The following is a 16,006-nucleotide window of genomic DNA, read 5'->3' on the forward strand; positions in this document are numbered from 1 at the left end:
AAACGTTTACTATTTATTCAGAGCTTATATTCTCTCATGACTCCTTTCTGAATATTTGAAAATGAACAATGTATTTTTGTCACATCTGCATCCAACTGAATGTATATTTATCTTTAATATCCACGGAATGACATTTGTTTTTTCAACAATGTATTTATTGATTTTCCTTTTTCCACACAAATGACAATACAAATATACAAAAAACAACAATGAACATTATAAGACAATTACTCATACAAAGAAAGCAAAACAACAATAACCAAAAAAGAAAAACAACAACAGCACTACTATTCAGCTTCATCCATTAAATGTGAAAAATTATTGTTCTTAATATATCTTAGAAAACGACCCCACACCTCCTGAAATATTTCGTGTTTGTCCTTAAGAATGTATGTAATCTTTTCCAAAATTAAACATAAAGACAATTCCCTGAACCACTGTGTAATACTTGGTTTGTCTGGCCTCTTCCAGGTCAACGCTATCACTCTCTTAGCTTGTAAAAGACATATCTATAAACTTTTGTTCATTACGCTTTATCTTGTGTCCCTCTGGATATAGGCCGAGCAGGAAGAACTTTGGTTCTGGTACAATATTTATTGACAAAATCTTCTGTATTTCCTGCCCGACCTTCCCCCAAAACTCCATCAATTTTGGACAGGACCATAGACAGTGGAACAATGTGCCTCTATCTTCACCACATCTGGTGCATACATCCGGAATATTACAATTATACTTATAAGTTTAACTGGTGTGATGTACACTCTCATAAGCCAATTGTATTGTAGAAGTTTTAGACGAGTATTCCCAGTCTGGGATTGAGCTTGTGCACAAGCCGTACTCCATTGTTCCACTGTTAAATCCTCCTGAATATCTGTTCTCCAGGCATTATATCTTCCGAGGACTCCGGAGAAAAGTCAACCAATAGAGCATAAAAATCAGATATTATCCCCCTTCCCAATGGGTCATTAACCAAAGCTTTCTCTAGCACAGACATGGATGGGGCCAGCATGGATTGATCCAGATTAGTTCTAATAAAATCCCTCAGTTGCAGATATTTAAAGAAGTGTTTGCGAGGGATATCATATTTAATGACCAGCTCCTCAAACGAGAGCATACTCCCCCTACCCCTCTCAAATACATCCCTTAATTGACCTATTCCCCTATCAGCCCATAATTTAAACCCCCCCATCAGCTCTACCTGGCACAAATTGATTATTACCCCAAATTGGGCTGAAGCGAGAGAGACGTGGAAGTTCTCCCAAAAATTGCTTGTAATTCTTTTTAGGTTTTTTATAAGTATCTGAGTAAATATAAAGGGGGAATGGTAACTTCAAAGAGCTCGATTCCACATCTCTCCATGCCGGCGCCGCATACGTTGTAAAGTAGAACATTAGTGTTCTCAATTGAGCTGCCCAAAAACACCACAGCAAATTAGGACCCTAGATAAAGCAAGGACAATCTAAGTCTAGGACGTCTATTATTCCAAATAAAGTTGGTAAACAATTTCCTAGTTCTAGAAAAAAAGTTTGGTGGAGGTAACAAGGGTACGTTTTGAAATAAATACAATAGCTTGGGAAGTACATTCATTTTGAGTATATTAATTCTGCCAATCAAAGATATTGAAAGACTTGACCATCTATTAATTTAATTTTCGATTGTGGCTAAAATTGGGTTATAATTGGCATGGCTGAAGTGACGAACATGACCGGGAGGGTTTGATCTTTCCTCCGAGTTCAGAAGCATAATGGATGATTTATATAAATATATCACTTTACTGCAGCTGGCAAGCTAATTGAGTCCATGGGGACTTTCAAAGATAGCTATATGTGAGTTGTCATTGTGTTTTCTGTCTCCTCTGCTGAGACATCGGTGGCTTGTCTAGCCACTGATGTCTTCGAGGGATAGAAAACAGGTAGAACAGCAATTCAGGAGCGTAATGTTACACAAAGTACATATTCATCCCCGGAAGACAATAGTATTCATTCATAGTCATTCCGTGTGTGTGTGTGTGTGTGTGTGTGTGTGTGTGTGTGTGTGTGTGTGTGTGTGTGTGTGTGTGTGTGTGTGTGTGTGTGTGTGTGTGTGTGTGTGTGTGGGTCACATATAAGGGCTTTAAAGCCTGTGTTCAGGTGTCGGGAGTGAAACATGGATGGGTTTACAGTGCACCACTTTCTCATAATGATTTTGCTGTCTTATAACGGTGAGAAGTATATTGTTTAGTTCTTATTATTAATATGACAATTTGGTTATCATATAATCTGTTTAACTGTGTGTGTGTGTGTGTGTGTGTACTAATATAATATAATATATAATTAACCATGGAATTAGGTTCTACCTCAGTTCAGAGTGGTTTTGCGATTTTCATATTCTATAGGGTGAAAAGCAGATTCAATCATTTGAATTTAGAGTTTTAGATATGCATTTTTGTGTAAATCCAACATCCTTCACGAAAAGATGATGTTGGCATTCAGCGAACCTGAATCATGACCATTCAAGTGTCAGGCTAATTGTTTTTGTTCTACCCGTCTGACAGGCTTCTGTCTACCGCTGAAATAAAAGGTTACGCATGCTTTATAGTCCGTCGTACAATGGTGTCGCTTGCCGAACATAGCCGCTCTACAAGCTCACAACACTTGCCAATGTGATGTGTTGTGAGCTTGTAGATTGGCTATTTTTGGAGAGCAACGGTACAAAATGACAGAGTATAGATTAAGCATGTAGCTGTAGTTTTTCCCTGGCATTTATACAAGGCATCCATTATAATTGACACTGTCTCTTCTCCATTGTGCAGTGAAATTGGCCTATAAATGCCTTGAACTATCAATATGAGATCTTCCATTTCACAAATAAACAAAACCTTGACATGTTGTGCAACAACTCTGACAGCATGGTGGAAACTCACTTGATATTCAATCAAACTAACACCGCCGCCTTATACGGTACAATCCAGAATTACAGTCATAAGACAAACTTAAAAATTTAAATTCATGGAAACGACAAGGTATTTCTAAATCAGGAACAGATAGTTAGAATGAAAATATATGAAGCCCACCCATATCCCTGCCCGAAAGCCTAATTCATCATTTTTAATAAATTACATGTTTAATTTTTAGAGACTTCCTGCATTAACCATCACTTACAATCAATATCTGGTGACAGTGCTTGCATGCCTGTGTTTGCTGTGGGTCGGCTATATGTGCGTTGTTGTGGTTCGTACATGCTGAATCTTTTGTTATTGTTTGTTTTGTGGCTTTCATCTTTATTTTATATTTTTTTATAGAGGGATAGACGGTAGGCTGACAAGAAATTGGGAGAGAGATGGGGAGGGTGACATGCACTAAAGGCCGTCAGGATCGGGAGTCGAACCCGTGGCACACTGCCAGACTGGACTACCAGCTAAGCCACAGCCCAGGCCCATGCTAAATATTTTGATTATGTAAATAGTAGAGTAAAACCTTGGTTATATGTGTGTCAGTGGGAGGATGAGGGTTGCACCCCAATTTGTACTGTACTGTATTTGTACTGTATGTCTGTACTTGGGGTTAGTACGGTATCTATGGCATGTGCGATTCACGTAAACTATCATGTTTTCATTTGTGTGGTTGGGTAGCCTACATCTGAAGTCCTGTGGGAACCACACAGTCCACAGTTCAAAATAAGCTCATGTCATTTCCTCGCTTTCATCCGGTCCTCCAGCCAACGCAACAACTAACTCCGGTTTGGCAGACACCGTCAGCCAGACCACCTCGTCTGCCTCGGTTCCTCCGACCTCCTCCAGCTCGGCCACAGACACACAGTCAGAGACCTCACAAGACGCATCAACTCCTACTTCACATTCAGACGGTTCGAATACCTCTCCAAACGCAACCTTCCCAAATACCTCCACCTCCCATCTGAGGAACACAACAACATCTGCCTCCACTTCGTCCACCTCAGAACTTTCAAACACTGCTCCCACCTCACAACGACCTTTCCCCTTCAACATCTCCCTGGACATCAACAGCTTGGCCAGGCAGCCGCCAAATTCCTCCCAATTTCCTCCTATGGGAGGCTTTAGCATTACCACACCTCCTCCTCCTCCTCCAATGCCTCCACAGGGTAAGGCCTGATTTTTTTAAATACCAGATCTACAAGCTTTATTGTAAGGTTGTAGATTCCGGTTCACAAGAAAGTATGACAGGGCTTTATATATAAAACGTTGGGTTACTTTAGTAACCTCAGTTAATTGAGCAACTCGAAAAGGTCACTATTGACCCATAGTGACTCTCCTTGGAGAGGAGCTCTGATTAACTATTTTGACAACCATAATGGGAAGAAAATATATATACTTTTAGAGAGGACAAAATGTATCTAAAATACAGCATTTAAAACATTTTGAAATTGTATTTTCAGGGTGTACATATTTTCAAATACCTTTGACAATTATTTTATATTTTGTCCGGTAAAAAGCAATTAGTAAATGGCATTGTATATGACACAAAGTGTGTGTGTGTGTGTGTGTGTGTGTGTGTGTGTGTGTGTGTGTGTGTGTGTGTGTGTGTGTGTGTGTGTGTGTGTGTGTGTGTGTGTGTGTGTGTGTGTTTCAGGTTGTGCAGGCCCTCCTTTGCTGTGCTGTACTGGTGGTTCAAACATCTGTAGAAGAGAAAATTGTTTTTGTGATTCGTCCTGCTTGAGATATAGCGACTGTTGTGATGACTACGAGTCCACGTGCACAGGTCTGAAGAATTCACTTTTATAAACTAGAAACTACATTTGTATATATATATATATATATATAGTACACGAGTTAGTGTTGGCGACTTTATTACATATTACTTTCGTTTAAAAGTAATGCGTTTACTTTCTGTGCCAAGTAATGAGTTACGTTACGCATTAGTTTCACAATTCATCCACATAAGAAGTAGAAAGGGCCATAGGCTTGTTATTAAATGTACAATATAAAGGGCCTTGAAAACAGGGAGCGATAAAACACACATATAGTTCATTTTCAATGAGACCTGCGTTTTTGCTCGGAGAAGTCTCAGTGTGACAACGCTTGCGTTGTCACACCCCTCTTGAGCAGACCTGTTGTTGATCCAGGCAACACGTGTGCGTTCCTCGCTCCCCGTTTGCAAGGCCCTTAAGAGGGTATAGTTTAAATGGGAAAACTGCTGTTTTTAATTTGATATGATTCATTAGAAAAGCAATACAAACAAAGCGTACTTATTCAAACAGGTACTCATATAATCATATTAGATAGGCTAAAGTAATCTGTTACTTTAATATGTAATGTGCTACCCCAACCAATACACATTATTATACATTGATGCATTGAAAGTGTTATCGTGTGCTCGTTTGTGCATGTGTGCAAACATGTCTTTCCTGACTGACTTCAACATCAACAGCACCTTCCCCAGCTGACACAGTACAACTAGCTGAACCCGCAGCAACAGATGTCAGCACAGCCTCACAATCCACATCTGCAGCCTCAGGTTAGCAATCACAAGGCCACTTAAAATTCAAGGTTTCATTTTCTGTTACCATGATACTGCCCATGATACCGTCATGATACTGACCGTGATACTGTCATGATACTGACCGTGATATCCCTGTGACAGAGATGTCAGGCTCGGTCACAACTCTCAGCCCTGTCACAGGGGTGTCAGGCCCTGTGTCAGTATCAGTAGCCTATGTCGTTAGTTGCGAACGAAGTGATTGCGAACGAAGTGATTGCGAACGAAGTGAGCACTAACTATAGAAGCTGGCCAAAACTGTCTGTCTGTTTGTGTGTGTGTCTGTGTGTCACGCTGTAACACCACCCGCCCGCCACCAGAGGGCAAAAGATTGGGAGCAAACCAATACAAACTGAAATTGGAACGATACAGAGGTCTCTCTGTGTGTGTGTGTGTGTGTGTGTGTGTGTGTGTGTGTGTGTGTGTGTGTGTGTGTGTGTGTGTGTGTGTCAGGCTGCCACAACACTTTGTTCGCTTCCCGCGTTTACGCGTCTTACTTGTACAAGTATCCAGGTCAGTATCCTGGTGTCATTATCAGTATGTCAGTATCCTGGTCACAGAATGCTGGTCAGTATCCTGGTGTCTGTGAAGTACAGGCAGCTCTGTGTAGGATATGTGCATTCAGTAGTGCAGCCATAGTCTAGCTTCTAGAAAACAAGGTCACTCTGGCCTGCGCTCTCACACACAGTGGTAAACATTTTGGCTGAAACACCATGAAAAACACTCTGATTTTCTTATAGACAATTAAATATATATATATATATATATATATATATATATATAGGCCTATTCATATATTTTCAGAATACAAAATACATATTTTAACACATTTCTCAGACCGCAGTATTGTTTTTCACCCATCATGACCGTCAAGCATCGGTCTAGATACATTCATTGAAAGTGTTTAAATCTCTTTCATGTCTTCAACAGCACCTTCCACACCAGTACCCAACACAACACAACCAGCTGAACTCACAACAAAGAGCAGTACTTCATTTTCACCAGCAGATGGCAACACAACCTCACAGACCACAGCTGCAGCCTCAGGTGAGCAATCAAAGCTTCTGTAATGTGCTCTACTCACCCAATAATGAATTCCCGCGACTTGGAGTCAGATATTATCCTCGTCTAGTTTCATCCATTTGAAAGTTCTGGCAGAAAACGTGTGTTTAGTACTCTGCCGGGACTGGGTATGCGGCCGATCACATCAATCTGGCGTGTGGAAGGACCATAAAGGACTAAGCTCTGTGGGTTGACTTTTGCTCCGAGGTGGAAAGCCTGGTGGGGCGAGGTTACTCCATAGAGACTCCTGTCCGCCCCTCCTACGTCTCACCAGGTCCACTCCTGCTCTCACCAGGTCCAGCACCTGTGCGTTGCACCAGACTCCCAGCACCAGGCACTTCATTCAGGAGTGGTAGATTCTCGAGCCGCAATGGTTCTGCAGGCTCAACCTGGCCCTTGCCGCAATTTGCAACTCTATATTTTTGAGTGGTGTAAACCACTCCTACAACTGGCTTTGTTAGTTTACGTGTCTGTCTGTCTGTTCGTCTGTCTGTTCGTACCAAAAAATGAGCATGGTTGCTATGGTCACCCAGTTCACACGGGTGTGATTTCATTACGTCAGACATTACGTCAGACCACAGCTGATCAGTCTATATAAGACCTTACACCACTCAGTTCACACGGGTGTGATTTTTTGCTCGTTTGTGCAAACATGTCTTTCCTGACTGACTTCAACAGCACCTTCCCCAGCTGACACAGTACAACCAGCTGAACCCGCAGCAACAGATGGCAGCACAGACTCACAATCCACATCTGCAGCCTCAGGTTAGCAATCACAAGGCCACTTAAAATTCAAGGTTTAATTTGCTGTTACTCCGTATTAGAAAAGAAAGACCATGATACTGACAGTGATACTGAACGTTATACTGACCATGATACTGACCGTTATACTGGCCATGATACTGACCGTGATATCCCTGTGACAGAGATGTCAGGCTCTCTCACAACTCTCAGCCCTGTCACAAGGGTGTCAGGCCCTGTGTCAGTAGCCTATAAGTATCCAGGTCAGTATCTTGGTGTCATTATCAGTATGTCAGTATCCTGGTCACAGAATGCTGGTCAGTATCCTGGTGTCTGTGAAGTACAGGCAGCTCTGTGTAGGATATGTGCATTCAGTAGTGCAGCCATAGTTCCTGTCTAGCTTCTAGAAAACAAGGTCACTCTGGCCTGCGCTCTCACACACAGTGTGTGTATGTATATATATATATATATATATATATATATATATATATATATATATATATATATATATATATATATAGGCCTATTCATATATTTTCAGAATACAAAATACATATTTTAACACATTTCTCAGACCGCAGTATTGTTTTTCGCCCATCAAGCATCGGTCTAGATACATTCATTGAAAGTGTTTAAATCTCTTTCATGTCTTCAACAGCACCTTCCACACAATCCACACCAGTACCCAACACAACACAACCAGCTGAACTCACAACAAAGAGCAGTACTTCATTTTCACCAGCAGATGGCAACACAACCTCACAGACCACAGCTGCAGCCTCAGGTGAGCAATCAAAGCTTCAGTAATGTGCTCTACTCACCCAATAATGAATTCCCGCGACTTGGAGTCAGATATTATCCTTGTCTAGTTTCATCCATTTGAAAGTTCTGGCAGAAAACGTGTGTTTAGTACTCTGCCGGGACTGGGTATGCGGGAGGATCGCATCAATCTGGCGTGTGGAAGGACCATAAAGGACTAGGCTCTGTGGGTTGACTTTTCCTCCGAGGTGGAAAGCCTGGTGGGGCGAGGTTACTCCATAGAGACTCCTGTCCGGGCCCCTCCTACGTCTCACCAGGTCCACTCCTGCTCTCACCAGGTCCAGCACCTGTGCGTTGAACCAGACTCCCAGCACCAGGCACTTCATTCAGGAGTGGTAGATTCTCGAGCCGCAATGGTTCTGCAGGCTCCACCTGGCCCTAGCCGCAATTTGCAACTCTATATTTTTACAATGGGATTGAATATAGAGTTGCAATACCCTCCATTGACTCCCCACTCATCATACTGCGTTTGCGATCTGTTGGTCTTAAACGACGTTAAACTCACCAACATTGCAGCTGTAGTCCAAGCTTGAATTATGTTCTTTCAATCTGCCAAGCTTGTTTTCCATAAAAATCCCCCGTAGACATGTTATGAGCTACTTTCTGTCCAAAATATTCCACAAGTGATATTCCGAGCCGCCATTTTGTAATTCTGCGACAAGCCGTAAAACAAGACGTGAGGGGGAGAGCTTGTTTAATAGAATCTTACCTGCGCAGGTAAGACCTAAGACACCCAAAGAACTAAGAAGAGGCCGACGCAGCGCACGCCCCGTCACGCACGGCCTTCTATATTGCAACTTCTGTATTGCAACTCTATATTCATCCCAATGTAAAAAAATATAGAGTTGCAAATTGCGGCTAACCTGGCCCATGGTTGTGCCGCAGGCTCCGCTTGCGGCTTGAATGTAGGGTTTTTTGATGATCTATGTATTGCTCTTGTTTTATTTCATTTTATTTATTGTACAGCACCTTGTGACATTTGTTTTGAAAGGCGCTTTATAAATAAAATTTACCTTACCTTACCTTACCTATATCTCCTTTACTTCACTGTAGGTCTATCTCCACTTTTCCACGAGCTACACATGGACAGCATTGTCCCACCGTGCCCGAAATGATTGCTGAACTGAACAAATTAATACTTACTTTGGGGAGCACATACGAGTACGACATACCATACTGAGCACTTCATACTCATGGGGCACACACTTCATAGTGGAGTGGGCTAATTAATCACACCTGTCAAACTAAAGGCAAGCCTCTGTGCTCGGTGTATGTGCTCCCCTTCTTAGTACTCGGATGAATTGAATTGAATATGAAAATGGGTACAGACCCTTGTTGCTTTTCTCTACTCCACTTGACCAGATCTGTAGGGGGCGCAGTGGAGAAACTAAAAACAATTTGGGTCCGTATTCAATTACCGTATTCATCAACATAACATAAAAATGTACACAATAATACATCAATCATCATCAAAATATGGGAAATTTGCATTTACTACACTTAGAAAGAAGCCATCAAGCCAGTGTTAAACATCCTTTAATGCGCTGGTTCTCAACCTTTTCTTTCGTTTTTTTGTAGGTATTAATACAATTATTTATTGTCACTTCACTGTCAAAACAGCCATAGCCGTCATCACAAATGTGACTTGGTCATCACATTTGGGCAAGTGGCTATGGCAGAATTTAGCCCAAGGAATGTTTTTCATGCAAAACTAATGCTTGGAATGGATTCAGAATCATGAAAACTCCCTAAGTTTGACACGTCACATTCTACTTAAAGCATAATGAAAATTTGAAAATGTTGCCTTATATAGGTCGTTAATGTTATGGTCACATATAACTGGCGATAACTGACATTAAGCTACTGAATTGGAAGGTGTATCATACCGAAATATAAGCTATCTTCACAGATGAGTAAGGCTGGGACTGAGGGTACACCCAGTCCTATATGACTGCCTGCCTAGATATGTTCCAATCCGCCTCCCTCAGGGGGCTCGCCTGCTCGATGTTCCTAAAAATGACAACTACAAAACATGGTGAAGCAGTTTTCTGCTTCTACGGGCTGACGGCGTGGAACAAAGTCCCACTATACCATCAGCCCTTCTTAGCCTTTTTTACTATTTAACAATAAAATGAAAAAAAATTAACTCTGATCTACATCCACACGTTGTAAGCTTGTAGATTGGCTATTTGAACTATTCAAAACAGTTTTTTGAATAGTAAAAGAAGGCAAATAAGTTAAGGATAAGGGGTAAGGCACTCACAAAAATGACTGACGACAGGCAGCTTCGGTAGACATTTTTAAAGCACAGCTTTAAAGCACCTACTTCTTCACTCTTGCTTTTAAAATCCTTGTTGTTATTCATGTCCTCACTGTGTTGCCTTTTACTACGATTATTTTAATTTCGTTTTAAGCCTTTTAATTTCTTTTTTTCTTTATTGCTCTGTAAAGCACTTTGAGCTGCATTTCATGTCATGAAAGCTATACAATTTATTATTAAGTATGCGTCCTTGGGGAACCTCACGTTCACTGGGAGGGATGAGTTCCATTGACATCATTCACATCAACAACTTGTTCTCTTCCCTCAAGATAGGATTTCATCGAGTTTACAGATATGCTATCAAAACTATAGCAGACTAGCAGTAGTCTGCCATATTGCCCAATGCCCACCCTATACTAATTCTTATCACACAGCAGGAGACACAACATCATATAGAAGAATATATTTATTTCCATGTCAGTTTATATTGTAAAGTACTTAGTACTTGCTGTTCTTTATACTCATACTGGTAGTTAATTACTCTAGTCACAATGGCACCAGTGTCTTTACCACACTACAGTATGTGACAGTATGACTGCAATAATAACCCAAACATGCAGGAAAGCCTTTGGAATTCCACTTAAGAGTCTTGAACAAATTCAAAGTAAAATAAATAAAATACAAATATCAGACAACCCAATCCAATGTTTCATTGCCTACAGCACTGACAACAGAATCCACTGCAGCACAAGAGACGTCAGGACTACCCAGTGCTTCTGAGCCATTATCAGATTCTGAGATCAGCGTGAATTCCACTGAAGGTACGGAGGCAGAGAATGTACTTCAATCTGCTTTAACCACATGAACCCTAGTTTGGCTCCTTTATAGCCTATGAATGACACAATAATGTTATTAAATAATATTAAAATGCTAGTTTGACACATAAACACCTCAGAAGCAGCAAGATATTCTATTGTTGCAGGGTAGCAAGTAAATAGTGGGCATTCATTTAATATAATTAACAGACTTTCTGAAAGTAATGTGTACTTTACATAGCCTAGTTAGTAACTGTGATAATGTTACACAGTTTGTAAAAGTTACACCAACACTGACAGTCATAACTAGGCCTATATGATACCATTTATATCGAATGCTCTGTTGTGCAATCATCTCTTTCCTGTCTTCAATGCACACCACAGCACCCAACACAGCACAACCAGCTGAACTCGCCACAATAAACAGCGGTATTTCATCTTCACCAGTAGATGGAAGCACAACATCACAATCCACACTCTCCACAGCTACAGGTGAGTAATCACAATTACTAAAATATTATATATTTCTGTTTCGTTTCAGTAAATGGCACAATTGCCAATATAAGAATAAACTGTCCTAAGTGGTGCGCACAACTACTGGTGCCAAGCATTCTGTGTGAGATTTGTATTTCTGAATGCTAAAAAAGAATGCTTAAACATCATAACTTGATACTTACAAACATTATCACTCACTATCACCTTAACCTCACTCATTCACATGCAACAGTAATTTATTCTGAATGTTTCCGTCCTGTCATCACTCATCACAACCATGGTAAGACTTACTAGGCTCATTTATCACCCAGAAACATTAATTATCATGTCATTGAGAATCAAGATGTCACTCAACCTAACCTTGAAACTAAAGCAGACTAGTAGTAGTGTGCTAATCCACCCTGGTACTATAGTTACAACTAGTTGAATAAGTTGTGTCTATAACTTTCCATGTCAGTTTATATTTTAAAGTACCGACTACCGAATGCCATTCTTTAAACTCATACTGGTAGTTAATTATTCTCATCACATGGCTGTAGTGCAGACACAATGGCACCAGTGTCTGTCCGACTCCACAGTATGTGACATTATGACTCTGCAATGACAACCCAAACAGGAAAGCCTTTGAAATTCCACTTTAGAGTCTTGAACAAATTCAAAGTTCAAAGTAAAAAAATATACATAAAATAAAAAACATCAGACAACTCAATGTTTCATTGCATTCTTACAGCTGCGACAGCAGAATCGACTACCGTACAAGATACCATTCCACCCTCACCAGAAGATGACAACCTACCCAGTGCTTCTGAGATTATATCAGACTCTGAGACCAGCGCGAGTTCCGCTGAAGGTATCATCATCATCATAACCTTTATTTAAACTCGGAGTACAATTGAGGGGCAGCCAATGTTTCAATGTAGCCGAAATACAAAACACAAATCAAATCAACAACATACACTAAATACAGCAATATCAAATATATGAATTGTAAAACAGAAAGTGTCCAAAGCTACAATAACAATAATAGATAGATAAGAATCAATTAAAACAGTTACATTGTTGAGTAAAAGTGCTAGAAATCATTTCCCTGAATTGACCTAGGGAAGGCAGTGATCAGATTTTTAGGGATTTTTGGAGTTCGTTCCAATCAGATGGAGCACTGACAGAAAAAGCTGCTTTACCTAGCTCTGAGTTAGCAAAAGGAACCTTGAGGGTCAGGAGGGTCAGGTATGGAGGCAGAGAATGACCCCAAACTTTAATCAATCTGCTTCATTGACACAGCTGTTTTGTAAGGTAAAAGTTGAATAACAATCCTTTATTTGTGGTGTTTTAGGAACCCAAAGTGCTATGTTCCATTTAAGAGTTTCTCTCACTTCCCATGAAGAGCCAAGTGCAGAGGAGATTTCAGAGGCCTTGCATAAAGTAAGTACAATTTCAATCACAGATTATGGGGTTCTTATTATAGACACAATTAAATGTGTTAGTCAAAGCAAACAGCAGTTATTTTGGTGGAGACTATTGATATATTTGGCAAGATGCAACAAACAAATGGATGGCTAATAATCAATCTCCATATATTTTCATGGAGGCAGCATGTTTTTATTGTACAGTTTCGTTTAGCTTATTCAAAGGGGCGTCTTTCTGTTTTCAGTTTATATCCCAGATCCAAGCCAGACTGCAACAAGAGGACTGTGACGCTTGCATCCTGAACATCAGAAGCATCACAGTCGTATGAGACAGCCGATGCGTGCATGCAGGGCCCTTAAGCATGCAACATATTGTTCATTTGAATACTGAAGAATCAAAGACACCAGAGGGATTGAATCCTTGAAGCTGCAATCATGTCTTACCGGGATTCGAACCCTGCTCTCCTCACATAGGAGACCACATTTGTACCGCTCTCTGCCTAGGGGAGATATTGTGTTTATGGGCTGCAAGCACTATGGTAACCAGTAGGTGTCCTAACCGACACCACGGTCTAAACTTTATCAGTGGGAGAGTAGGGAGAACACAGCCAACTTAAAACTTTACTGCATATGTGCTAGTTATTCTATTGTATTTACATAGGCCTATAGATTGGTTAAATTACATTTTATTCATTAGAATAAGTTCTGCATTGCACCAAAAAAAGTGCCTGCACACGCCGGCAGGTTTGTGCGCTTATGCTTGCATGCCTGGTGGGTTTCGCGCGGCGTGTTAGGGGGCAGTCACACCGAACTTATTATGTCTGTGTGAAGGATGCTGCCAATTCTTTTCAATGGGAACGTTATTTTATTTTTTCATTTTTTTCATTTTTTTTGGCGACAAACTGCAACATTCCCATTAAGATGAATTGGCAGAATCCACCGCATAGGCAAGTTCGGTGTGACTGGGTCACGTTTTCCCCCCCATTCTGAATTCCCATAGACGTCTTTAATATCGTAGCATAAGAACTATGTTCCAAAAATAAACAAATGACCCACTCATATGGATATGAAGAATCAACTGACGGCGAGAAAACGCTAATGTTACCTTTGCCGAATTAATTTAACATTTTCACCAGAAACAGACTGTATCAAATATGAGTAACTGACTATCGTAAACGATACAGAGCCACCTCCCCGGCAATATCTCCGGGACAGTTTGTTTATTTTTGGACCACAATTCTATTATGAGACGATTCTTTTTTTTTTGTCAAATAGGTTTTTATTGAGAACAGATTATAAATTGGACAAAAAAGAGAAAGAAAACCCTCAACCCTCCCACCCGTACTGCTCAGTGACTTTTTCGATTCTAAGATGACCAATGTTATTCTCCATAGAGAAAATACTTCCGTGACCCAGTGGATGAGCGAGTGACGTCAGGACTAAAATAATGAATTCGGTCTGCTGATTTGCAGACCAACAGTGATGTAACTGTTTGTTGGGCTTGTAATAATCCCACCCACCAGGGAGAGAACATTTTCTCCCAATCTGCCATGGTTTCACACAGCACATTTAAACCAGGAATTTAAGTACTGTGCCATGATATATACTGTTTTAGTTGTTTATCTGTATAACACTCACAATATATTTTTAGGGTAATCACTTAGTTACACCAGCATTGGTATAACCAGCACCATTTGCAATGCAGTTTGTTTTAATACATTTAATGATAAAACTATAAGCAAACCAGAAGTTGTGGAAGTCGCCCGCGGGTGAAGATCTCTCAATAACGAATTGTAATGTATCTTTGCAGCTGAAAAGGGTTCAGATTCAGAACACACAGAGAGAAAAAATCTGAGGGAATGGAGTTTTCTTTCAAGCTAAAACTTTTACAAAAGATTGGGACATTAAATACAATATATCTTTGCAACAGTACAAAATGTCCATTTTAAGAACAGGCTGGCGGTCAACAAACAGAGAATATGTGAATATATATATAGGTGTAGTTTGCTCAGTTTTGCTGCCCCACACGTGGTGACCCCGGACCTTCAAAGCAGGAGGATGACACGAAAATGTGATTAGGAGAGAAGAAGAGGAAACAGATTGAAGTGCCCGAGGGACCAGCACAGAGCGGATAGATCAAATTAGACCAGTAGGCCTATACCGTCATCTCTGACCCACCTTTGACCAAGAAAATTACATTTCTGGAGCGTTTTTAAATCCATACAAAAATCTCAATCTACAACTTCAGATTTTCTCCATCTCATCGACATGAATAAAACTAGCATGTAATGCAAATGTTTGGACAACTGTTGCATATTGTTGCTGTCGGACAGAAACCTCCTATCTCCATATACAAACTTTTTGTGTTTTCTGTAAATTAATGCTCTTCATACTACACTAACTACAGCGGCACACAAAAATAGCACATCCACAAGCTCGAAACACAGCGCAAACTAAGTGTTTTGAGCTTGTATATCTGCATGCTACTTTTGGTATTTTTTATTTTTAATCCTAAAAAGTAACAGTTTTGGACATGTGAGGGTTCCACCCGACAGAGACTATTTTCAGAAAGAAGCTAGATTACCTTTTCAGCTGCATTACCCTGGTTTTGTCGTACGACGGTCCAAAAATCACAAATCTGCAAGCTCACAATACGCCACAGTGCTTACAGATTGGTGATTTTTGACATGTGACAGGGATTGTCTGACAGAAAATAAATTAAATGCTCCTTTCTCCCAGCATTTCTGTTGTGTGTGGTGCAAATTATTAGCGTGTGTTTTCTTTAAACCTATACCCCATTTCAACTGAAGATAATTCTACAGCTCGATAAAGTCCTGGGTTCACTTTTCGCCACAGTTAGTAAACTCAGATCATATGGGGTCACCGAGAGGTTGAATCAAACCAGCCCTGTAGCCA

At 40.5% G+C, this 16,006-nt stretch overlaps 1 protein-coding gene across 1 annotated transcript; it reads left to right on the plus strand.

The window, feature by feature from the left end:
• Window positions 1–6,031: 6,031 nt before the first annotated feature.
• LOC306943122 (uncharacterized protein) lies at window positions 6,032–15,730 on the plus strand (the record flags this gene model as incomplete). Its single annotated transcript, XM_079529324.1, has 9 exons — window positions 6,032–6,059; window positions 6,423–6,539; window positions 7,233–7,319; window positions 7,954–8,079; window positions 11,097–11,195; window positions 11,574–11,681; window positions 12,415–12,534; window positions 13,018–13,106; window positions 13,336–15,730. 9 exons carry the CDS (start codon window positions 6,032–6,034, stop codon window positions 13,417–13,419), a joined length of 858 nt encoding a protein of 285 aa, XP_079385450.1. The 3' UTR covers window positions 13,420–15,730.
• Window positions 15,731–16,006: the final 276 nt, after the last annotated feature.

This window comes from Electrona antarctica, assembly GCF_951216825.1.
Source record: "Electrona antarctica genome assembly, chromosome: 19".
Taxonomy (NCBI): domain Eukaryota; kingdom Metazoa; phylum Chordata; class Actinopteri; order Myctophiformes; family Myctophidae; genus Electrona; species Electrona antarctica.